Here is a 26,106-nt window from a genome sequence, read left to right as displayed (position 1 = left end):
CGATCTTTTCAAAATGAGAAATCCATGCTCTACTTTTTCTTGAAATTCTACCTAAAATTTTGCACACTTGATCACTTTAGTAGAACTCACACCTACGGAAGAGAGCACTAGTGTGAGTTTGTATCAGGATCCCCTTATATCATAGAGCGAATGAATGGTTCTTCAAACCAACGGTGTGTTAGATTGGTAATATGTGATGCTTGGTATGAATGAAATAGTGTTGTTGGTTTTACCCCCTCAACACTACTCAAGTTTTCAAGTTTTGAACTTTTCAAATTCTTATCCAAACAAACCATAGAAATTCCCCCTTTATCTTATGATCTACCTCATTGTTCGCATGGCCCCTCCTACCCGCAACAACCCCCGTGCCCAAGCCAACCGGATGCACATTAAGCACACCAAGATGATTGACACCATCAACATCCTCGCAATGGAACGCAAGGCACTTCGTCATCCGGCACGCCAAGAAGGACCACCTCATTGCTCGTCTCCGCGTGAGGATAGCCACCCTGGAGCAGCTCATCCCAATACCCAACCATGCCCCCAGAGACAAGCCCACTGTGACTTGCCATGCATGTGGTGTTACTGGTCATTACTCTAAAAAGTGCCCGATGAAAGCCGCCAACAATGCCCCAAGGACTGGGAAGCAATGCTGTACCCATTGCCCAAAAGGACAAGTCAACGATAACCTGCTATGAATGTGGAACTGTGGGTCATTACTCCAATGAATGCCCCAAGAAGCTTGCCGAGGATTGCCCTCAATAGCCGCTCGCACCCGGCCAGCACAGCGTCGCTTCGCAGGTAGAAGGAACCAGAACAACAACAACGGTCGTTTCTACCACATGACTGCCAATGAAGCCCAGGAAGCCCCTCAGGCCATGCCAAGTATGTTCCCCTGTTAATCTCACTGCTCAGTCTTTCTTAGGGACCTAATTTTTCTTAAAATCTCGGGACGAGATTTGTTTAAGGGGGAAGGGTTTGTAACAACCCAAAAATTTCAAAACAAACAAAATGAATTTCCCTAGTTCCAAATTTTGGAACCAACAAAAACTTTTATTAAAATAAGATTGATACATATAGATCTGGTTTAAATCTTGTGTTTTGCCATGATGAGTGTTATTATGCTTATGTGCTAAACCCTAAAACCCTAATGTGATCAAGTGAAGGTCACCAACCCAATAAAATAAAAGAGAAAGAAATCAAATAAGAAAAACCTTAAACCCTAATCTTCTCCAGAAATCATTTGGATCTATTTTGAGAAACCCAAAATAAAATAAAAGACATATGGAGGCATATAGCCCTAATAGGTAAATCTTGAACCCTACCTTTATTAATTATTCTAAATGGTGGTGAACCATTGTGAACCCCACTAAACCCTAAACCTCACCCCTCTTTTCACCACCCTAGTTAAATTAAAATTAAAGGGAATTAAATAAGAAAGAGGCATATGTGCCTAGGGCTATATTTATAAAACTTTACCCAAAACCTTTCCACTTTATTTAGAGAATTGGAAAACTTTCATACACCTTACCTAGTACTTATCAAACCAAATCCAAGTGGTTTCCAAAGAAAATAAAAAGGAACTAAAAATGCCATAAAGGCATATGAGAATAAATTAGCAATTTGGGAAATTAAGAATGTTGACCCTAGGACTTGTTATGAATGGTTGGATCACTTCCATATACCTTTTCAACACTCAACAACATCAAATGGGCCAAGAACACTCAAATCAAAATCAAATGCCACATATGCATAGTGGCATATGTGACACATAGCCATTTTACCAAAACTTGACCTAAACACCTCTACCTTGCCCAAAGGGTTTGAAAACTTTACCACACCCAATATAACACCAAATAAACCCTAAACCATGACCTTTGATCATAAATAAAGAAAAGGAATAAAAGTATGAAATGCACATAGGTGCATATGGCCAAAAATACAAATTTGAGTAAAAGACCACCAAACTTGTTTCCATTGCTTGAATTGTTTTCTTATATCATATTAAACCTCAACTACATCAATGGGATCAATAAAAACCCAATCAAATGGGAAATAAGAAGATTTCCCAATACACATATGTGGATATGGCCATTTTTCCAAATCTTGAACCTAGACCATTATGGCTTGCACCATTGGTTTTGTTTGGTTACTAAACACATATAAACACCTTTGGAATCAAAGAAATTCAAATCAAATCAAATTTGAGTGAAATAGGAGCTCACATGCACTAATGGTCATTTTGACAAAAGTTAACCCGATGCCCTCTTTGAGCCCCGTTATTTCAAAATTTCTAAACTAAACTTTGTCAAACTTTTGCACCTCATCCAAGTCAACATAAAAGTGAACAACTTTGCTCAAGCAACCCCATACAAATTCCTTCTAGATTCAAATATATCATCAAGCAAAGTTGGAACCAGATTTGAAAATGAAGATCATGTGCATTTTGGATTTTTGCATATCAACACCATTTTGACCACCACCACCTCCATTCTACTCCTTTTAATATATGATTTCAACTCACCAAAAAGAATTGCAAATTTCGAAAATATTTTTCTTGCGGGCTTTTCATCGAACACCTTTGGGACAGAGATAGAAACCATGCCCATGCTCGAGGAATTTGGTTGGACCAAGTCCAAGCCTCGGGTCTCTCTCGCACCCACGGAGCCCCCTCTCACTTCCCCAGCACCGGTGCCACCACTTGCCAAGCACTCGTAGATGATCACCTTGACAAGAACACGACCATGCCGGCCCTCTTGTCACTCACCATGCTCACTCCTCTCCTCTCCCATCCGAGCCACGCCACCTTGTCCTGGAGCTTGCCCTCAACTCCCTGACCACGACCCCTGCACGTCATTGACCAAGGTAACGTCGACACCGCTCAGGCCACGCGCGCCCAGACGCGCTCAGACACACCCAGCATCTCGCCAGGACGCGCACGACGACGTCCCTGGGCGCGACAGGACGCCGCCATGCCCCATCGCCTCACGCCTCCCCTCGCTCTTCCCATGCGCCCGTCCACTCACCACGGTCCCCTCAACCTCACGGACATCGCCAATTGGCCGCAGACCCGCTGTAGACGACGCCCACGACGACGACCGTCCGCCACCGTGCGCGGGTACATGGTGATGACGCCGACGCTTTCGTGCTCCATTCTCAACTCCAGGACGCCCGTCGTGTCCGCGGTGACATCGCCAACACCGCCGCACCCTCGCCGATGACGCTAGCCCACCGTAGCCGTGACGACGACGACGACCTGCCCCGCCTCCGCCTCGGCCACTCCCAACCCTATAAAAGGAGGACTCCCTCGCCTTCATTCTGCACACCAACAAGCTCCCCTCTCCCTCCTGAACCTCCCTGACCACCTCCCCTCGACGATTTCCCCCTCAGCCGCCGGAATTTGATCGACGCCGCCGCGCCAGTAGCTCCGCGACGCCGTCGATTTCGTCCACCTCAAGCACTGCTGCGACCCTCCCTCGACTCGCCATCGACTCCACCGTCGGTTGCCCGCCTCGCCGACCTCGCCGGACGCCGGTAAGCCCTCAGTCGCAACCCCTCTGCCGCACCCAGGGTTTCGTCCCCGGCGAGCTCGCCGAGGAAGGTGGCGATCGAGCGCCGTCCGATCTGTTCTTAATCCAACGGCTATCACACACGCGTACCGTTTCGCTGTTAAGTGGCACTGACCGCTTGGCCCTACCTTGTCAGGCGGCCCGCTCGCGCCAGACGCGTAGCTGGGCCAGCCCAGTTGTTTTTCTCCCTTTCGGCCTGCTTACCTTTCCCGCCCGAGCCAAAATTTGAATTCTTTTATTCCTTTTAAATTCAAATTCAATACTGCTGCTCGATTCAAAATTTAATAGAAATAAATCTACTAAACCAAATTTAATAAATTTTATATATTTAGAAACCTTATGAAATTATCTACACAATGCCACTGGATTGAAACCTAGATCTATTGTAGAATTAAAGTGAGAAAATAAACAAGGCAGGGACTTTTCTGCCTAAGAATAATTCTTAAAATTCAACCACAAATGCTTTTTAGTTGATTCCAACTCCTATAAATCACATTTCACTTATACTAATTGTTTCTGCAAAAATATGCCATGCTTACTTTGAATGATCATGGCTTAATTGATTTAAATGACTTTATGGCTATTTCTAGTCAAAGATATTGTCCAAAACTATTAAGAAATCTTATGAGAGAGTTTCTCTCATTTAAATCTGGTCACCACCAATTCCAAATGAAGTAGAGACTCTGGTCATTTAGGTCTCATAGGAATTGTGGTGATATTAAATCTTTGCCATACTAGAATTAAAATATAGGAGAGCTTCCCTCTCATTTAAATCTTGTCTCAACTAATTCAACATGAGGTAAATACCATGGTTAGCTAAATCTCATATTGAATGAGTTGATGATATTAAATCATTATTAGGTGTTATTAAAATGCATGAGGTGCACCATCTCATTTAAATTATGTTCACCATTAGGGGTCAAATCTATGAGGTGTAGCACCTCATTTAAATCAACATAGTATTTAAATTGCTTTAGTTATTTAAATCACATGAGATGATGAATCTCAATTAAATCACTTTCCTCAAATAATAAATGTGAAGTGTTGACCTTGGTCAACAGGGTATCATTCCTGTTAATTGAGAATATTAAATCACCTCAATAGTAGTTTCTATTAAATTAGTTACAACTATGTGTTAAATCATATGAGAGGTAATCCTCTCATTTAAACCTTGTTCTCAAGTAATTTAACATGAGGTAATAACTATTCTATATAATCTCATGTTGAGTTATTATGTGACATTAAATCACTAACATGTTAGTATTAAATTGCATGAGGTATGGAACCTCATTTAAATCATTTACTTAAATGATAAGTATGAAGAGGTTGACTTTGGTCAACCTAGGTCATATATTATTCATAAGAGAAATTAAAGCTTACTAAGATAATGAGAGGAAATTATTTCTCTAAGTAATTAAAAGTAACACCTTATTTAGCATGAGAGGAAATTATTTTTTTCTAAATAAGAAAGCAACACATTTACCCACCTAATAGTAATGAGTGATGCTAGTTTAACTTGTGTAAATTATATGAGGTATTTCACTTCATTTAAATCTTGTCCCAAGTACTTTCATATGAAGTTTGAACCCCTGGTCAAATACTCTCACATGAAATACTTGGAGATTTTAAATCATAATAGGCATTATTAAATGGTATGAGGTATCTCTACTTCATTTAAATCATTTTCTCAAATGATGATGATGAATGGTTGACTTAGGTCAACATAAATTCATGTGTGATGGTTTGAGAAATTAAATCTTAAGAAGCTTCAACGAGAGGAAATTATTCCTCAAGAATTATAAGGAAACTATCATTCACATATATAATGAGAGGAAATTATTTTTCTTAAGAATAAAACCATATCAACCCACATGATGACATTGTGATAATGCTAGAATAGTTGGTGTGATTTATGTGTGTGCTTTTTATAGCTCTTGAACTTGTGTGGTGATTGTATACCCCGTATTCGTATTCATAGACGCTAGTGCCGAAGGCTACGAAGGGGACGACGAGAACATCTACGGAGAAGAAGGAGGAACATTTTGATCAATACACCAACCAAGGCAAGCTAACACTCTTGCAAAGTCCCAAGTGCAAAGCTCTACAAGAGCAAGGCACCATCACCATTTATTTTTATGTCCAATAAACCTATCCCATGTTTTTACCTTGCAATTATTTTGCTTATTGTTTTTCAAAGCTTACTTTTGATTTATGATTCACTTAGGCTAGAATAGAACAAGAGCATCAAATTTAGCCTAAAGCAAACAAAGCTAGATAGCACCCCTCATGACTAGTGCTAGTGCTAACAAATAAAATTGACTACTCTAGATGGGAATATGTGCAATGAAATGACTTTGAAAACCTTGGAATGATGATTCATTCTATTGAAAGATTTTGAAGGTGAATATGACTTGAGAAGGACTTGGTGAATTTTACGAAAACCGATGGTTGGGTTCGGATGCGATACCATTCCAATTTACAAGTACCCCCACAATACCCGATTATGGGTAGGGCTTAACCGGAAGTTTATGTGTCTTAGTATGGGTTCCCTCTAAACAAGCGTCATCGGGGTTATGCCGAAAGCTGCCTCCACCACAAAAGAAACGACGTTAAAGAGGAGGTGAATGTCCGGCCCAAGCCCTGTGCAGTTCCCAGGTTGACAGTCGGTCTTCACTGGGAGGCCAAGCTCATGGGGAGAGGTGCCTATACTAGGATATGTGAGTGAAAGGTTATGGTTGATGATCCGCGTACTGAGTTACGATTATTCAGGGTTATTCCTGACGGATGTAATCAAAAGTTGTGGCACAAGCGTACAACCTCTGCAGAGTGTAAACCTATTCGAATAGCCGCGTCCACGGTTAAGGACAGTTGGAAAGGCCATACTGTTCCGTCATCAGACCATTTTCAAAAAGGTGACATATGACTTGTGATTTTACTTTTGAAAGGTGGATGGTGAGTTTTACTTGAATTACAACAACGGTTGTGGGAATGACACTAATGTTCCCACTTGAGTTAGTTAGCACATGAAAGGTCTTGATTTCAAATACTTGTGAACTAAAATTGGCTTTATGCAAAAGAAACTAGAGCTTAGCACCCCCTTACCAGAAATGTTCGTACTTACTTTAGTATTAGTTTGCGAGTACTTTAAAGTACTCACGGCTTTGTCCCTGGCTATTCAAATGGCCAGACTTTGAAGGAGAACAGCAGTACAAGGAAGATGGACAGCAGGACGTCTACGACAACTAGGACTACTCCTGACGTCAAGCGTTGGCCTGTGGACTATAGAGTCCCCTTCTATCTACGCTTCCGCTATGTATTTGTGATGTGTGTTGAAACAATAGTTCAACTATTATTGTAATATTGGATCATGTGATCTATTTGTAAGACGACTATGATATGTAATGAATGATGACTTATGATATTCAACTGTTATGTCTCGCAACAACAATATTCCTGGGATTGCGATGTATGGCATAACAGGCATCTGGACCTAAAAATCCGGGTGTTGACAATTTTGCTCAATTGATGATCCCTGCACAAATCAAAGCCAAAAACAGAATTAAGCCAAGTGGCAAAGCCACTTGGCAGGTTAACAAATAAAGCAAATGGAGGGGATATGATCAGGCTGCCGAGCTGATCCTCTCCAAAGCCAAGTTCACAGGATCTGGTACACACACACACAAGCAGCACACACAGCAGGTGTGCATGCTCAACACCAAGCCACTGGGTGTGCATGTGGCACAGCACACACTCACACATCATCAGTGAGTCACCAAAGTGACAAGCAGGAGCTGTCGACCAGGGATGCAAGAGAGCACCATATAAAACCTTTTCAGAGCCAAACCCTAGTCATTTGTTCATCCATCGACAGGCAGCAGTGGTAAGTTCATCAAGAACACCAAGAACACTTAGAACAGGAAAAACCACAAGCCATCAGAAACCATCCAGGGACAGTTTCACCAAGAACTGTCAGCTGTGAGCAAGTACCAGATGGAGTAAAGCACCATAAGCTTGTAAGGAGGAGAAGGACAAGCAAACCAAGCATCACAGAAGCAATCCTCTACACCAACACTCATTTTCTAGGAGCTGGAGTGAGGTATACCCAAGAGAACCTGAGCAAACACATGCTTTGCTCATAAATAAGCATACAATGCATCACAGGAGCACAGAAGGGTAGAAAACCCTGTTTGTGTCATCATCTGGCTACAAAGCCAATTGGTGCAAGCAAATATGGGTAAAGACTCTAGGAAATCAGCCTATGGGAACATCAGTCATGCAAAACAGTGCATAACTGAAGAAATCCGGCAAAAGATGAAGTCCTAGTCTAGCCTAGCCCACACACTTAGCACCTACAACTAATTGACCATCAGACTTAGACAGATTACTGTCTGTTTGATTTCAACATCAAGAGTCACTGGCAATCCAATAAATGGATCACCCGAGAAAACATTTGGTAAGCAACAAGCAAGCCAACAGATAGGGGAGCTACCCTAGGGCAGCACATGTCTACTGCCAGGGTCACCTCAAACCCTAGATCAGCCACACCAACAAGCCAAATACATATATCATCACCCTGAGTGGGTTCAAAGAGGGGCTAGGGTTCCCAACCACTGTGGGCATCCATCTAGCTCTGTCACATTTAATTGGATGATCACAACTGCAGAGCAGTTCACATCACTTATCCACTTCAGTAAGATTCAGGCAAATACAGATAAGTGAACTAAGCAAATAAATCAAAACACCAGAGCTTTGCAGTGAACCATTGGATCACTGCAAGCAACAGCAGATGCTTAAGCCAGCAATAGTACACACCAGGCTAAGCCTGTATGAAGCACAAACAGCACTGGTGAGCACCAGTGAATCACAGAGAGAAACACACACTTGCTCACAAGCAAACAATGATCAATTAACCATCAAAGCATCACTTGCTCTTGCTACAGGTCACCACAGCCAAGCATAGTATCATCACAAGGCCCAGACAGTTAAGCTAACCAGATAATTGAACAATTGCATCACAGATAAATGAATAGAGCATTTTAATTGTATCCAGAAGCACTCCATCAAGGGATGGAGCTGCCAAGTCAGTAACAATGCTCAATTGAGCCTAGTCATGTAAGTATAGCACACTGAAGAGCACACAGAAATACTAGCTCTTGTAAATTTACAAGATTATGCACACACAGGATACCCTAGTGGTAAGAGTTATCATAGGAGCAAGCCAGTAGGCCATGAGCATCACTGGATGCTCATGAGCAATCACAGGAAGGCCACAGTAGGAGTATGGCATATAACAGTAGTGCATAGAGCAAAGTTAGAAGAGCAGCAGCAGCTAGCAAACCATGGCAGCAGCAGTAAGCACATCAGCATAGGCAACACAGCAGTAGCACACGCAGGGCGCAGCAACATAGCACAGCAGGAGCAGGCGAGCACAGCAGCAGCGCATAGTCACGGCAAGCATCTCAACATGGAGATGCAAGCCAGCAGCTGAGCAAGGCGAAGAAGAGGAGTAAGACAGAGAGAGAGGGAGGCGAACGCACCTGGAGCAGAAGCACCACCGCGTGCCCATGGCGGCACAATGGCACGGCCGACCAGGGCAGCGCCAGGCCGCGGCCAGGCCAGGCGTCGCGGGGCACGAACGCTCCAGCACCACCACGGCGTGCCCACGGTAGCGCCATCGCGTCTGGAACCCCGGCGTGCGATGGAGCAACTCAGATCCGTGCGCCATGCGTGCAGATGTGTTGGAGGCGAGCGGTGTGGGCGACGCAGGCCAGATCGACGCGGAGGATCTGGTGCGCCGTCGAGCGGCGGTCATTTTGCGACCAACCACGCCGCCGGAGCCGGCCGGAGATGGCCGGATTAATTCGGCGACGACGACGGCGACGCGGGTCGCCAGAGCGACGGGAGAGGATTAGGGTTAGGTCGAGTGGCGCGAGGGGGAAGGAGAGTGAGCGACCGCTCGGGTCGGTTGGACCCGAGCCGGTTTAGCCCAACCCGCTGGGCCACCCTGACAGGTGGGCCCAGGGGCAAATTTGGTATTTCACAAATACCAAATAAACCAGAAACTTGGAAATTTCATAGAAATTAATTATAACTCTAAAAAAAATAATTAAAAATATGAAAATAGATCAGCAACAAATTCTCTATTTAAATAAAATATCAAAGAGAATTTTTTAATACAAATAAGAATAAGTCTTCATTTGATGAATTAAATAATCATTTAAATCACACACATAATTTTCAATAATAAAAATAAGTCCATTAATGCCTTTGGACTTCAAAACACCTTGACAACATTTCAAGGTTGTATTTATCCTAAATCCAGTATCCCTAAGATGTTCTTAGTATTTAACCTCTCATAAAATAACAACGACATCGGAAGGGGGGAATAAACCCTAAAACTGGAATCATGCATTATTGCTTCTTTAACCATTGCCCTTATCGGACAATGATGCTATTTTTCAGAACAAGAGGACAAGGGTCAGTCCATACCTTCCAACTGCAGAACTTTGCAGTGTTCGAGCAAGTTCATCACTTGCTCATGTCATTTGAGTACTTTTATCAAATTACTTGCAAAGTACTATGGTTATCACGATTGCATAAAAACCAAAACCACTACTTTCATAACTATGAATATGACTATGTGGTGGGCAATGGAACCATGGATTGTGTTGATATGGTGGAGGTTCCATTGCAAGGGTTAATATCCATCTAGGATTAAACAACAAATGTCGCCAGTGATTCTTGTGCCGTAATACCCGTGTTAACCATAAGATCCGGAGTGGGACGGAGTAGTCAAAAGTGTTTCCACCTCTCGTTCATCAACGGATGCGCTTACCGTAGCAGTTGTGTCTTGCGGAGTAACTTGAGGGTGGGGAGCCCCTTCTAATTCCCCACGGTATAGCTGTTGCTTACCGTAGCGGTTGCTCGCTTGCGGAACAACTTGAGGGTGGGGATCCCCTTCTAATTCCCCACGGTAATTTGGTCTATGATGGGTTGCAGCTACCGGCGAAGGAGTTTGGTTAACGAGTCCCAAACTGTTGTCGTGGTCGGGGTCCACCCCGAAATTACGGGAATAATGGGACCGACGAGGACCCAGGGTCGGGGTATGCAACAAAGGGTGGGTGTTCGAGGTAGCGGAGGAACATGATTGGCTAGACCTTATACCGGGCCTCACACCATAGGAAGTGTGGACGGGGAATATGCCCGGTTGGCACCAAGGTTAAGATCTCTTATGGGTAAAGCAACACACCTCTGCAGAGTGTAAAGAACCGTGACCTGTCACTTCCTGTTCCGGGATTGAGGAACTGCGAACGCGGCCGGAAAGGAGCTCCATGAAGTTCTAGTAAACCGGTGAAGGCTGACGGACATAGCTCTTTGAAATAAAAGAAATCTCTTGAAGAAATGTTTATCAAAACTTGCATTGGTATTAGACTTTCTGGTCTAATATCGTAGCTAGTGCATTAAACACCTCTTATCTATAATGAACTTGTTGAGTACGCTCGTACTCATACCACTCTTAAACCCCATGCTTAGATTGTCTGAATCGTCTGGAGGAGGACTACGACAACAATGAAGGAGCCGAGATCATCGGCTATGAAGAACCTGACCTCTCAGGAGGTGTTGAAGGCGTAGACTACATCATCGTCTACGGATCCGGGGAGGCTTCCGGAGGAGAACAAGCCTAGAGATATCTGAGGAGTAGTAGTAGCCGAGCAGCACAAACTCTTACCATGTAGCTGCTCGATTAAATAAATGTTTAGTTTATTGAGACTATGGTATTGTAAGCTAAGTTGGGTTCGCCTCGAACCCAGGAGTTATCCTCTTAGGACCCAAGAGGAGCTCCAAGACGACTTGTGTATGTGTATTGTAATATTATGTGAATGAGTTATGGACCTCGCTATGTTCTGTTGTACTACTCTGAGGGATGTGATATTTGCGGAATGGTACTTCGCGAATGTTATATCAACGACTGGCATACTACAACATGCAGTGGTATGCAGGGTCACCACAAATACAATTGCTAAAATCTTGCTTAAACGCCATGATATAAACTGTTGCTCTAAACAGGATACTAAACATCTTAAATTTCAATGTGGCTTTAGTGAGGAAGTTTTAATTAAGAACTATAATTGGAATAGCTATATTCATTTTGGGTTCGAAGAAGTAGAACAATTTGTTTTGTTTATGGGAGCTTCTGAGATCGAATCCTTCATTGCTAAAAATTATGAAACTTGTGTTGTTTGTAAGGACCTTAAAGATTATGTCTCTTCTATCCTTAATTTTTACATTGAAAGCTACAGTGATAATCCTTATATCATTGATTATAAAAAGAGACTCATTAATGCAGAAGAATGCACTCACAATTTGCAGGAACCAGTGGAAGAAGAAATTGATGAACCCGAAAGCTCATTGGATGAAAAAGAGGAGGAAATTGATGAACCTGAAAGCTCATTGGATGAAAAAGAAGAGGAGAGTGATGAACAGAAGGAGGAAGAATGGATTAGCTACCCATGCCAACCTTCTAATGAGAGTAACTCTTTATCTCTTACACTATTTGATTGTCCTCCATGCTTACCAAAGGAGGATGAATGTTATGTTCCTGTGGATTCTCTTGAAATATTCCCTATGAGTAAAACTTGTGAGAATAATTATTCTACTGTTATTCATGATAATCCATGCTATTTTGATAAATCTTATGATAATGCTTTGTTTGTGCCTGATGTCGATATGCATGGTACTAAAGAGTTTTGCTTAGCAAATGTTTATGATAAATCTCTAGATGATGGCCCTATGTTACTTGATAATATTAATTGTACTACTAATGAAAACGGGATTGGAGAGTTCTTGACTTTATCTATGAGTCCCATATCTTTTGAGACTGATCAATCATCTTGTTACATTATTGATAAAAGTGGGTTTGAAAGTTCTAATCCTATTATTTCTGAGCTTGATAAAAATTATGTGTTTGTGAATCATGAAAAGCATGCTGTATGTGATAGTTATGTTGTTGAATTTGTTCATGAAGCTACTGAAAATTATTATGAGAGAGGAAAATATGGTTGTAGAAATTTGCATGGTACTAAAACACCTCTCTATATGCTGAAAATTTTGAAGTTACTCTTGTTTTACCTTCTTATGCTTGTCACTTTGTTCTTTATGAATTTATTTGTGTACAAGATCCCTATGCATAGGAAGTGGGTTAGACTTAAATGTGTTTTGAATTTGCTTTTTGATGCTCTCTTTTGCTTCAACTCTTATTTCTTGCGAGTGCATCATTAAAATTGCTGAGCCCATCTTAATGGCTATAAAGAAAGCACTTCTTGGGATATAACCCATGTTTTTATTTTACTACTGTTTTGTTGTGTCTTGGAAGTTGTTACTACTGTAGAAACCTCTCCTTATCTTTATTTTATTGCAATGTTGTGCCAAGTGAAGTCTCTAATAGAAGGTTGATACTAGATTTGGATTACTGGCGTAGAAACAGATTTCTTGCTCGTCACGAATTTGGGTAGGATTCTCTCGTAGGTAACTCAGAAAACTCTGCCAATTTACGTGAGTGATCCTCGGATATGTACGCAACTTTCATTAGTTTTGAGTTTTCTGATTTGAGCAACGGAAGTACCTCTTAAAAATTCGTGTTTACTCGGCTGTTCTGTTTTGGCAGATTCTCGTCTCGTTTTTTGCATTGTCTCTTGTGGACTTTAAGCAAGGCTTTCTAGACTTGGAGAGCTGTAGCTAATTTTTTATTGAGTTCTTGCAATGTGTCACTACAGGACTAAAGTGGATTAAAGTTTTTTGAGTACTGACCCCTCTAATGAAGTTTATGAGAAGTTTGGTGTGAAGGAAGTTTTCAAGGGTCAAGAGAGGAGGATGATATATGATCAAGAAGAGTGAAAAGTCTAAGCTTGGGGATGCCCCCGTGGTTCATCCCTGCATATTTCAAGAATACTCAAGCGTCTAAGCTTGGGGATGCCCAAGGAGATCCCCTTCTTCATCAACTTATCAGGTTTCTTCTATTGAAACTATATTTTTATTCGGTCACATCTTATGTGCTTTACTTGGAGCGTATGTGTGTTTTTATTTTTGTTTATGTTTGAATAAATTCGGATCCTAGCAATCCTTGTTTGGGAGAGAGACACGCTCCGCTTTTTCATATGAACACTGGTGTTCTTCGTTTTACTTTTAATGTTCAATGACAAAAGTTGGAAGGTATTGCACTTATTGTTATTTGGTTGGAAACAGAAAATGCTTCATATTGTATTGAATAATTTGATACTTGGCAATTGTTTTGAGCTCTCAAAGTAGATCATGATTAAGCTCTTGCATCATGTAGTTTGAACCTATTAGTGGAGAACTACCGTAGAGCTTGTTGAAATTGGTTTGCATGATTGGTCTCTCTAAGGTCTAGATATTTTCTGGTAAAAGTGTTTGAGCAACAAGGAAGACAAGTGTAGAGTCTTATAATGCTTGCAATATGTTCTTATGTAAGTTTTGTCTGTACCGGTTCATACTTGTGTTTGCTTCAAACAACCTTGCTAGCCAAAGACCTGTACTGAGAGGGAATGCTTCTCGTGCATCCAAAACCTTGAGCCAAAACCTATGCCATGTGTGTCCACCATACCTACCTACTATGTGGTATTTTCTGCCATTTCAAGTAAATACTTCATGTGCTACCTTTAAACAATTCAAAACTTTATTACTCCTTATTTGTGTCAATGTTTTATAGCTCATGAGGAAATATGTGGTGCTTTATCCGCTTATCCAATAATTTTGCAAAAAGAGCTGGCAACGGGGTTCCCAGCCGCAATTAATTAACTTTCATTAATAATTCTCTTCACGTGTTTTGCCCTGATTCATCAGTAAGCAACTTAATTTTGCAAATAGACACTCCTTCATGGTATGTGAATGTTGGAAGGCACCCGAGGATTCGGTTAGCCATGGCTTGTGTAAGCAAAAGGTTGGGAGGAGTGTCAACCATAAATAAAACTAAAGTACATGTGTAAACAAAAGAGAAGAGGGATGATCTACCTTGCTGGTAGAGATAACGTCCTTCATGTGAGCCGCTCTTTGAAAGTCTGTTTGGCAAGGGGGTTAGAGTGCCCACTACCATTCGTTGACAACAACAAACACCTCTCAAAACTTTACTTTTATGCTCTCTATATGATTTTAAAACTTAAAAAGCTCTAGCACATGATTTAATCCTCGCTTCCCTCTACGAAGGGCCTTTCTTTTACTTTATGTTGAGTCAGCTTTACCTACTTCCTTCCATCTTAAAAGCAAACACTTGTGTCAACTGTGCATTGATTCTTACATACTTGCTTATTTGCATTCATCATATTACTATGTATTGACAATTATCCATGAGATATGCATGTTGAAAGTTGAAAGCAATTGCTGAAACTTAAATCTTCCTCTCGTGTTGCTTCAATGCCTTTACTTTGAATTTATTGCTTTATGAGTTAACTCTTATGCAAGACTTTTGATGCTTGTCTTGAAAGTACTATTCATGAAAAGTTTTGCTATATGTTATCTATCTCGTTAGCAAATATAGATCGTTGCCTTGAGTCACTTCATTCATCTCATATGCTTTACAATAGTATGATCAAGATTATGTAAGTAGCATGTCACTACAGAAATTATTCTTTTTATCGTTTACCTACTCGAGGGCGAGCAGGAACTAAGCTTGGGGATGCTGATACGTCTCCAACGTACCTATAATTTCTGATGTTCCATGCTTGTTTTATGACAATACCTACATGTTTTGCTCACACTTTATAATGTTTTTATGCGTTTTCCGGAACTAACCTATTAACAAGATGCCGAAGTGCCAGTTCTGTTTTCTGCTGTTTTTGGTTCCAGAAAGGCTGCTCGGGCAATATTCTCGGAATTCGACAAAACAAAGACCTAGTACCTTATTTTTCCCGGAAGACCCCAGAACACCGAAGGAGAGTCGGAGGCGGGCCAGAGGGCCACCACACAATAAGGCGGCGCGGCCCCAGGCCTGGGCGCGCCAGCCTATGGTGAGGAGGCCCCAGGCACCTCCCTGCGCCTCCTCTTCGCCTATAAGACCCCTTTTGACCTAAAAACGCGAGACCAATTGACGAAACTCCAGAAAGACTCCAGGGGCGCCGCTGCCATCGCGAAACTCCGTTTCGGGGGACAGAAGTCTCTGTTCCGGCACGCCGCCGGGACGGGGAAGTGCCCCCGGAAGCCATCTCCATCAACGCCACCGCCTCCATCATGCTCCGTGAGTAGTTCTCCCATGGACTACGGGTTCTAGCTGTAGCTAGTTGGTACTCTCTCCCCAATGTACTTCAATACAATGATCTCATGAGCTGCCTTACATGATTGAGATTCATCTTATGTAATCGGTGTTGTGTTTGTTGGGATCCGATGGATTATTACATTATGATTAGTCTATCTATAAAGTTTGTGAAGTTATTATTGCTACAATCTTGTTGTGTTTAATGCTTGTCACTAGGGCCTGAGTGGCATGATCTTAGATTTAAGCTCTATACTTATTGCTTAGATTGTATCTACAAGTTGTTTGCACATGTCTATGTCCGGAACCCGAGGCCCCGCAGTGACAAAGCAATCGGGATAACTGGAGGGGAAGGCGTAGGTATGAGGATCACATGTTTTCACCAAGTGTTAATGCTTTGCTCCGGTGCTCTATTAAAAGGAGTACCTTAATTGCCAGTAGATTCCCTAGAGGCCCGGCTGCCACCGACTGGTTGGACAAAAGATGTTGTACAAGTTTCTCATTGCGAGCACGTATGACTATATATGGAAAACATGCCTACATGATTAATAATCTTGATGTTCTGTCTTAATGCTATTTCAATCCTATCAATTGCCCAACTGTAATTTGTTCACCCAACACTTGTTATTGGAGAGTTACCACTAGTGAAGATAGATGGGAACCCCAGTCCATCTCTCATCATCATATACTCGTTCTACATGTCATTGGAAGTAGTATCAACTATTTTCTGGTGCCATTGCCTCTGTGTTACTATTACTGCTGTTGTGTTACTGTTACTACTGCTCTCATATTACTGCTACTTTCACATCACCCCTGTTACTAGTGCTTTTCCGTGTGCAGCTGAATTGACAACTCAGTTGTTAAGGCTTATAAGTATTCTTTACCTCCCCTTGTGTCGAATCAATAAATTTGGGTTTTACTTCCCTCGAAGACTGTTGCGATCCCCTATACTTGTGGGTCATCAGAGGCGGTCGTCGTGGCAGGTAGTGCGAGGGAGGAGGCGGAGCAGGGCGCCGGATGTGGGCGGAGGAGGTGGTCGCCTTCGCCGAAGGTGGTGCTCGTCTCTGGGGAGAAGGAGGAGAAGTGGAAGAGGAGGAGAGGAGAAGGTGGAAGAGGAGGAGGAGAAGGTGGAGATGTGGAAGAGGGGGAGAGGAGAGGGTGAAGAAGTGGAAGGTGGGAGGGGATAAGGTGGAGAAGAGGTAGATGAGGATGGAAAAGTTTGAAACTAGAGAGAGGGAATTTTTTTTGGAAGTTCTCAAATTTGAATTTTTTGCGCTGGAATCTGAACCTGAAAATACCCGTTTTCCTTTTCGATTTTTGGGAATCTAAAAAATCGCTAAACACCCGAAGGGGGTTGAAATCGGATGTAAAATTTTGGGTAGATACATTTTCATATATTAAACATTTTCATCGGAGGTCGTATGCAGCCGTGTGCCAAGACATGACCCCATTTTGCATAATATATCAAAATTCATTTTTGTTATTTTTTATTAAAACTAGATGACATAACACATGACCATCTCAAAGGATTTTTTTTATTTTTCTATCATTTTCTATGATTTTTTTTGAAAACCGAAAAGGCAATATCGATGCACGGGGTTGCAAATCCTCAGATTACAAGCAGGGTGTCTAAAATAGGGCACTCTACCGGTAAGTTGATAGTAGCAGCAGGCCCAAACAAGGCACGTGGGCTAGTATTTTGCCTGATTCGTGTCCGTTAGCATAATATATTGGCAGCGGGCAATGGCACATGCGACCGGTATGGAGATAGCAGTCGCGTGCCCCCGTGGGAGCGTGTTGCGGGTACTTTCTGGACCTGAGTACAGCCGGGCCCGATATACTAGTCGCGTGCGCTACCCTCCGCTACGCTGCCATTACGCGCGTACCAGTTGCATGCACGTTTTTTTGCACCCGACTACTAATACCGGTCGCGCGCTTAGGCGGGTGACCTGCCAATGAGCGTTCCCCTATAACGTTTTCCCTACTAGTGTCGTGCGGGCGTCACGCCTGAGGAAACGACACCGTCACCACATGGCTAGGGGCGCCGCCCTAGCCGCCGCACGCAGCAGACACCTTGCGCTGTCCCCAGCCGCCTCCAGAGATCTGCCACCGCGAATCAACCCCTGACGCCTTCGATGCCAGGCCCGCCGCCACCACAGCCCTTGCCGGCAGCATCGGCGGTAGAGGAGGCCCCCGAGATTTGCTAGAGGCGGCGTGTGAGGTTGCCCCCAACGGCGCCCTGGGGGACACGCGTCTGAGGGTCCGTGGGAGGCTCCTTTGAGGAGATTCGCCAAGCAATAAGTAATTAAGGGCTATCTAAAAGGGGAGAATTTCAGTTCTGCACACAATCATTAAGCATGAGTACTATGATTTTTTTTAAAATCTTCGTTAAGAGTAAAGCGTAGTCCTAAAGATAAATTGCATGAGTACCAGATCCAGCATGGGTCTCAAGTATAAATAGGAACCTAAATCCACGTCCGTGGAATTTGAACTCTGGTGTTGGGTTTGTACATCCACTTCCCCAACCAATTGAGCTACGCTCACTTCCCATTCCAACCTCATTTAAATTGTCCTTCCAGTCATAGGGCTTATTTCAATATTTTTACCATGTCATGTCATTATTTTTGTATGCACATTGAATAATTCGATGAAGTAATTATGAGAAACTACATGCATTCGATTTATAACATTCACATATTAGTCGATTACATGCCGATATGTCCATTGTTTTCCTATACATGCCTCCTAGTTAGTTTTTGTCTTGAGTCCGTCATTGCTACGAGTATATTGATAAGTTGATATTAGCCTCGTGATATAAGGTTGGGAATTATGACGAGACAACAAATAAAATTGTGCATGAAATTAGAGATAGTAGTCTGCTGAGTCCATTGTTGCCGCGAGGTATGAATCACCATTATCGAGGTGTAGCAGCCGGGATAAATATTGTAAGGACAATCATCATCGCGATAACCACGAGAAAAGATCCAAAAATGATCTAGGAAGCAAGATTTGAAGGACTATATCTAGAGAAATTTGATCTTCTGGTAACACAGTTAACGTCAGGAAGGAGATCTAGTCGTTGAACAAATGATCGAAGATCACTTGTTACTTTTTATAGACGCTGCAATCTTCATTGACTTGGAAACGAAAAAAAGATGCTACCAAAAACCTAATCAATATTAGTCTCGTGATATAAGTTTGTGAATTATGATGAAACAAAGAGACAAAACTGTGCAGCGAATTAGAGGTAAGTAGTGGGCCGAGCCCATCGTTGCCGCGGGGTCAGAATCGCCCTTAAACACAAGGTACGAAAGGACAAACATGGCTGTCCCCGGCAACGTGTTTCTCGCATATAGTATCTGCATCTCGCGGTCACACACATTTACACCTTGATCGTACGTGCACATACGCGAATCAGCGACTCATCGTGTGCGTGTTTCACGACACGGCCGAGCTCTTTAAATAGCTGTGCATCGCCCGACTAGCATCCTCACACCAAAACCTAGGCACCCACGTGAACCAAGATACAGCTAGGAGCCTAAAGCACTTAGCTCCTTCTTTGTTTACACAGGCTTGCAAGGCATGGCGAAGAGAATTTTTGAGCTGGTCTGCGCCGCCGTCCTCCTCGTCGCTGGGGTCTTCTCCTCAGCGGCGGAGGACGAGATGTCGGTGAAGGTGTTGTACGTGTTCGGGGACTCGCTCGTGGATGTTGGCAACAACGACGACCTGCCAAAGGAGGCGCCCAAGGCGAATTATCCTTATGGCATGGACCTCCCCGGCAAGCCCACCGGTCGCTTCACCAACGGCTACAACCTCGCCGACATCGTTGGTACGTGCTAGCTCAACATATAAATGAAGGCGGTGTGCATATGTACACATGCCGATCGACCTGCAGGTATTCATGATGTGTTACGTCCATTCTAAATAAGTGACATAGAGATGTATCTACACATTAAAATATGTCTAGATATATTCGTATGAACTGTATCACTTATTTCAAGATGAAGTGAGCCATATATACTTCATTGCAACCCTTGAGGATACCTATACTGAGTACATGTGAGTTCTGCACATACAGACGAGTGGACCGCAAATATCAAACCTGAGAAAATGCGTAACAAGAACTGTTTAACAGATTACTATAAGGCTCTCAAAACATACACGAAGCTTTGATGGTCAAACTTGACCCTATGTTGAAGATTTACATAAAATTAACAGAGCGGTGTGTTCACAAACAATTAACTACTACTATTATGTTAGTTCTGAAATACAAGTCTTTTCTAGAAAGCTAGTTTAGCTTTCTCAAAAAGCTTATATTTTGGAACTAATTAGCTAGCAATGTGTGCATCTCTCACTGATCACCATGTGTTGCTTATATGCATGTGCAGCACAACGCCTCGGGTTCGAGATGAGCCCACAAGCTTACAGATCCATGTGGTGGTTCGAGCGGGATGATGTGAGACGGTGCAACATCGGTGCCAACTATGCATCCGGTGGTTCAGGCATCCTCGACACCACGGTAAACAAACTAAATTAAATTTTAACTATAATCTCAATCAAGATGGATGTGTGCATCTGTTGATACAGAGGTTAGGATTTCCCCTTTTTTGAAAAAAACCTGTAATTTCATACCTAACATGTATAATTACCCGAGTATATACAATGACTGAAGAAAAGCAGTCGCCCGAACTATTTGCGGTTTCTTCAATTAATAGTTGTAAATTTAACATACATATATGTGGTCATCTTTGCATGTAGGGTCAGGCAGACAAAGTACTAACGATGCGGACACAAATTCAGTATTTCAAGAGAGACACTGACAATATGAAGTGCTACTACCCGGTCCATAAGAAGAATCACCTGGCGGAGTCCTTGTTCCTCTTGAGCGCCGGTGGCAACGACCTCTCGGCCTTCAACGGGTCCATGGGTGATGCCCCTACCTACGTTGAAAAGATGGCCACCACCTACGTCGAACACATCCAGGCGCTCTACAACCTGGGGGCGCGGATGGTGGGGATCCTTGACATGCCACCGGTCGGGTGCACGCCGGGAATAAGAGCCAACATGTCCAATGGGGAGTGCAACGAGGGTGTAAACTCTCTGGCAAAAGGGTTCAATAACCTCCTTAGGGTCAACCTCGCCAAAGCCACCGTGACCAACATGAAGGGCCTCAAATACTCCATCGCCAGCAACTACAACATCCTCACTGACATGATCGAAAACCCGTTCATCGCTGGTACGTGTAAACGCATCACCAAAATCAGTGCCACGAAGACACAAAATCAACAAACAAGTCCGAGTCACTAACGGAAAAAATAGTAACCCAGAAAATGACATACCACCTTACACGAAAAATACACCTGTGCATGAACTATCCTTTCTGTATTTGACATAACAGGGTTCAAGGAGGTGCAGAAGGCGTGCTGCGGGGGCGGGAGGTTCAAGGCGGAGAGGATGTGCAGCCACGCTGACACGACGGCGTGCACCGACAACCACGATGACTACTTATTCTGGGACATGCTCCACGGCACGCAGGCCACCTACGAGCGCGGCGTCGTGGCCTTCTTCTACGGCGACACTCCCAAGTACGCCGAGCCGATCAACTTCAGCACCTTGGTGAAGAAGAAAGTGTCAGTGGTTGCACCCAAGATTCAGATGGTCGCGGATGAGTGATTAAATCAAGACATGCACGGTGCAAGCATGCATGCATATATATATTTGTCTACGTGGAGAATAATTGTGCACTTTGAAATAAACATTGGAGGCTAGCTGGCTGCTAATTCCCACTATGCATGCCAGCTGATCCCACTATGTATGAAGGACCTTGTATTTTATTGAATTAATGTCTGTCAATTGTGATGTCATGTGGAATAAAAACTTTCAAGAGCATGTTTTGAAGGCTATCTATAGTGAGAGAGCATCATAAGTATAATATTCCCTCTGTCCCATGAAAGAGTTCAGAGATGATAAAATTTGGATGTATATAGACACTAAATTAGTAGCATCTAGATATATCTAAATATTGATAAAACTCATATAAGTTTCGTGAGACAGAGGGAGTATAATGTATGTTAAGTTGGCAAAAATCCTATGTAAAACACAGGGCTTGTTCTAAGGTTCAGTGGTCCATGACAAGTCTTGAACATAGACCCCTTAATAAAAAAATCATAATTATTACAGATAAAGACATATATAAAATAGTGTTGCATTTAAAGTGCTTACAAAAACAACATTCTTGTCGAACAATTTATGCATGTTGTGTTAAAAATTTCAACATATTTAGATGCAAGAACGAACGTGTCTATCATTAATGGCATGCACGAAGGCATCAACACACTCTTTTTTCTTTTTGAACCATGCAGAAGAATTGCAAGTATATATGTTAAGAAGGGAGAAGAAGACCAAAATGGTAAAGAGTAGAAAGCAAAATACAGGTTTATGAAACTTGACCTGATCAGAAAGAGCAAAAAGGAACACACACACAGCAGCCCTAGCGGCCTGACACTTAAGGAGTGAAGCGAGCTTACTTGCTATCGACCCCACAGCTTTGCATCGACCACATCCACACGCTCTCGAGGTACATACTTTCTACTAGCGCGAATACACACATCAGACAAACATCATGCCGGCGTGATATATTCACCGGAGTTGATACAGACAAGCTACGAAAGGACAACGTTGATGTCGCCCCGGCCATCAACGTGTTCCTCGCCTTCCCATTTACACCAAAACCTAGCGCGCAGCGGGCGTGTTTCACGCCACGGACTGGCTGGGCTCCTAAATATACGGGCCGATCGCACACTGGCATCCTCACACAAAAACCTAGCAGCTAGCTCACAGTCACAGTCTCACGGATAGCTAGAACATACACGCAGACTCAGCTCCTTTGCTTGCATATACAGCCATACTAGCTAGGCATGGCGAAGAGTATCTTTATTGTCAGTGTGACTGTCCGCCTTCGCCTCGTCGCTGGGTATGCATTGCTAGTGATGTATAGATCCATTCTTTACTATTATATTGAAGTTGGTCGTAGGTCGTACAATACGTTTGGTGAAGGAGATTCAGAGCATCTAGACCGTTCAATCTAATTTCATGTCTCTGCTTCATCCGATCTTTTTCAAGTTATAAGTCGCCCCTCCACTTTCCTTTGCCTCTGTTGCGTTAATTATGTATCAAATTGGAATCAATAGAAATTAATTAGGAAATCCTTCCTTACCGCATATGTTCCAAAGGTTGATGCTCCTGTCCCTTTCGATCCAATCCCCCCCCCCCCTCCCGGCCAGTCCTCCAACGGGACAGGCGGCCACTATGCTCGTGCTCGTTCACTGGGCCGGTAGGGATTTCCACGGTCATGGCCGCAGCCGACGGAAGGGACATGGGCGAGAAGCAGAGTTTTACACGTCCATGCGCTGGTTAGGTGGTGCCGCTTTCCCTTCTTGTATGGAGGATATCAAGTGGTCGCCGCCGACACACCCTTTTCCCCGTCCGAGACGCCTACACCGTCTTGGTTCGCATGTTTTACCTTGGTGGTCGCACGTTGTCCAATATCGAGCAAGGCAAGGTACGTCATTTAGTCCATCTCAGTATTCCATAATCTCATCTAGATTTCCGTGGTCCTAGGTCTACCTGAAGAAGATCGCCAAGACTCAAGCGTCGGCGGCCGCCAGCGAGCCTTCCCCTCGAGCCACCCTGTCTGTGTCATCGACCAGGCCATGCTGCTTATTCGTCAATTCGCCGGCGAAGGCCAGCAAGCAGCCTCGTGGTATATCCATGCTTCCGCCTCTTCCGCCTCCATGTTCGATCTTCCGTGTCTTCAATCAAGTTCTTGTTTTTCTCATCCATTACCATAGGTATTTGCCATTTGTTCCTCTGATTTCACCGGAGTCGATTGTTGCAGGAAGCCAATAAGGGCATCCTCACTGCCAGCGCCCCATTCCGCTCATCGTCGACGGACGGGACCTGCTACAGTTTGCCACATCGCTAATGAGGCCGTCCGCGATGGTCAAGGCGGGCGTACTGGTAATTAAACCTTTTCACTTTGCCGCTATCCCTGTAATTAGGCATTTTGGTAATTTATTTGCATAATGAAAGTCTGGTTCTACAGGAGCGCGGGTGCAAGGTTGCCTGGTGTGGGCGGAGGTGGCTTCGGCTCATCGGCGGCATGTGTGGGCGTTGAGGTGATAGTGAGAGTGGCATACTCATGCGGTGCCAAGAAGAAGGTCTGCTCCAACCACTCGTCCATGAGCTTGATCGCCCCAAAATTTCCTGCATTTTAGTCCTGAATCTAGGACAACTGCAACTGCATTGTGTTTGGTAAGGTACTGTATAACTGTAATAGTCATACCTTACATGTCCTGAAATAATCGTACTAATAAGAGTCTAGATGTTTTGAATACAGACCAGCAAAGCTAATGTTTCTTGTCCACCACAATTTTCTACCTGTGGAAGGAATCTTATTAAGGCATTACTGATCCCAATCATACGACTGTAAGTGCCAATTCACTGTTATGCAGAAAAGTGCTTTTTTAGGTGAAATGACTTCATTTGTGTCAGAGTTTCAATGAATTTTATCTCTTTTTTATAGAGGGTAACAATTTTAGAAATATTAGAAGACGAATTGTTCAAAAAGGACAATAAACCACCAGAATTTGAATTTGAGCAAAGTGAAGATATGAGCCTTGAAGTTGTTGATGCTGCATTCAATAATTCTACAGTCTGAATGTCATTTCCTGGTATGCAATCTGTTGCCCTCAAAATTTTATTATTTGAAAGGTCACTTATTATATTATATTTTATTTTAAATTTCGTAGGAATGCATGAATGCATATGTTCTTATTTCAAGGTCGCAGGGATTCAAAACGTTGAAAATTTGTTTCAGTAGAACTGCCAATATAGGTGTACAAATCACTGATCATAGTTAAATTTGCCGTTACTTCTAAATATATTCATTGCACCAGCCATGATATATGAAAATAGAAAATAATTAAGTTTGTTTGAAAATGTCACTGACGTTGTGAACTAAAGTTGTTGTTTTATGAGGGTGCATCTTATAAGAACTTATTAAAAAGCACTCTTGGCGATATATTTTATTCCTTACTAAGGAGTAGTTTGGACTTGTTTACTTACTCTCCAGTTTTGTTAAAATAATATTCGTGATGCCTTCCTAATTCCTACTACCTTCGAAGAAATTGTGTCTGTAGTTCTAAATCTGAAACTGTTAATATCGTCAATAGTTTTACCATCTTATAATTCACTAGAAACTTTTCAAACAGATTGCATCCAAGACAAACAGTAGTGTCGCCGATGGAACCACAACAACGAATACTTTGGCCTAGAAATCATGAGCCTTGGGTTATTGGCTGTTGCCAACGGTGCTAACCCAGTTGCTCTGAGACAGGGCATTGACAAATTTGTCCATGAAGTTATTGTGATCTTGAAGACTAAATGTACCCCTGTGAGTACAAAGTAGGACATAAAAGGTAATCTTCATCTCCTGGAAAGTCGCTGATGTTGGATGAAAAAATGCCAAAGAATAGTAATGAATAAGCCACTACTGGTTTGTCCCCAGATGTTGTTACCAAATTTTCTGCATGTTTCCTCCGGGTTTTGTTCCCAGATGTGTATAAGGCGTATTCGCCTGTTTGTAATTTTTGCTCCTGGTTGGTTTTCTTGGTTCCTGTAAAACATAAGCCCCTCTGGTGTTTTGTTTCTCTCCTTCTAATACAACACATGTAGCTCTCCTGCATAGTTCAAAAAAAAAAAAAATCTGCATGTAAGCTGATGTAATTCAAAAAACTTAGAATAATATAATGCAGATGAAATTATCTTTTTTTTTGTTGTTGTTCCCAAATTCTAGCACCCGGTAGAGCCACCATAATTTTATTACAACAACTATTTAACAACACTTTTGATTCTTTACAATTCTACTTTTCCATGAAGATGTAAATAGCTTAGGTTTGTGATATAGTATATCCTAAGGGCAAGAGGGTCACCACCAAGTCCACACTTCGGTGTATAGAATTTAAACCATTGGTATGATTGTCATTGTTTTCTTAGAATAGTTAGTGTTTCATTCATATGCAAAGTGACATATCAACTCCAGTATAATAGTATAGAAGAAATTGTAAAATCTGGTACAAAGGTCTTGCAATGAGACCATAAGACTAATGGCCAAATAGATACATAGAAGAAAGAGCCGACTTGAAGGGGCGGAAGATAACAAAATTAACACCACATACATATCGAAGGGGCCTCCTTGATTTCTGGCATAAAATA

The 26,106-nt window shown here is 42.7% G+C and overlaps 1 protein-coding gene across 2 annotated transcripts; it reads left to right on the top strand.

Annotated features, from left to right (window-relative positions):
- Nucleotides 1-19,344: 19,344 nt before the first annotated feature.
- LOC124684618 (GDSL esterase/lipase At5g55050-like) lies at nt 19,345-21,723 on the top strand. Of its 2 annotated transcripts, none has more exons than XM_047218896.1 (4): nt 19,345-19,660; nt 20,220-20,350; nt 20,596-21,067; nt 21,230-21,723. In XM_047218896.1, the coding sequence occupies exons 1-4, from the start codon at nt 19,414-19,416 to the stop codon at nt 21,502-21,504; spliced, it is 1,125 nt and encodes a 374-aa protein (XP_047074852.1). In that variant the 5' UTR covers nt 19,345-19,413; the 3' UTR covers nt 21,505-21,723. The 2 variants fall into 2 exon arrangements, with proteins under 2 accessions (XP_047074852.1, XP_047074851.1); XM_047218895.1 differs by having other exon boundaries at nt 20,590-21,067.
- The last annotated feature ends 4,383 nt before the right edge of the window (nt 21,724-26,106 follow it).

The sequence above is a fragment of the Lolium rigidum genome, chromosome 1, assembly GCF_022539505.1.
Source record: "Lolium rigidum isolate FL_2022 chromosome 1, APGP_CSIRO_Lrig_0.1, whole genome shotgun sequence".
Classification (NCBI taxonomy): Eukaryota; Viridiplantae; Streptophyta; class Magnoliopsida; order Poales; family Poaceae; genus Lolium; species Lolium rigidum.
Note: the sequence above shows the minus strand (reverse complement) of the source record. Positions and strands in the feature narration are given on the sequence as shown.

Excerpts from the sequence above, each read along its gene's own strand:
- LOC124684618 (XM_047218895.1), top strand. The coding sequence starts at position 19,414 with ATGGCGAAGAGAATTTTTGAGCTGGTCTGCGCCGCCGTCCTCCTCGTC. Across the intron at positions 20,351-20,589 it reads CAGGCATCCTCGACACCACG|GGTCAGGCAGACAAAGTACT; the intron begins GTAAACAAACTA and ends CTTTGCATGTAG. Across the intron at positions 21,068-21,229 it reads CGAAAACCCGTTCATCGCTG|GGTTCAAGGAGGTGCAGAAG; the intron begins GTACGTGTAAAC and ends TTGACATAACAG.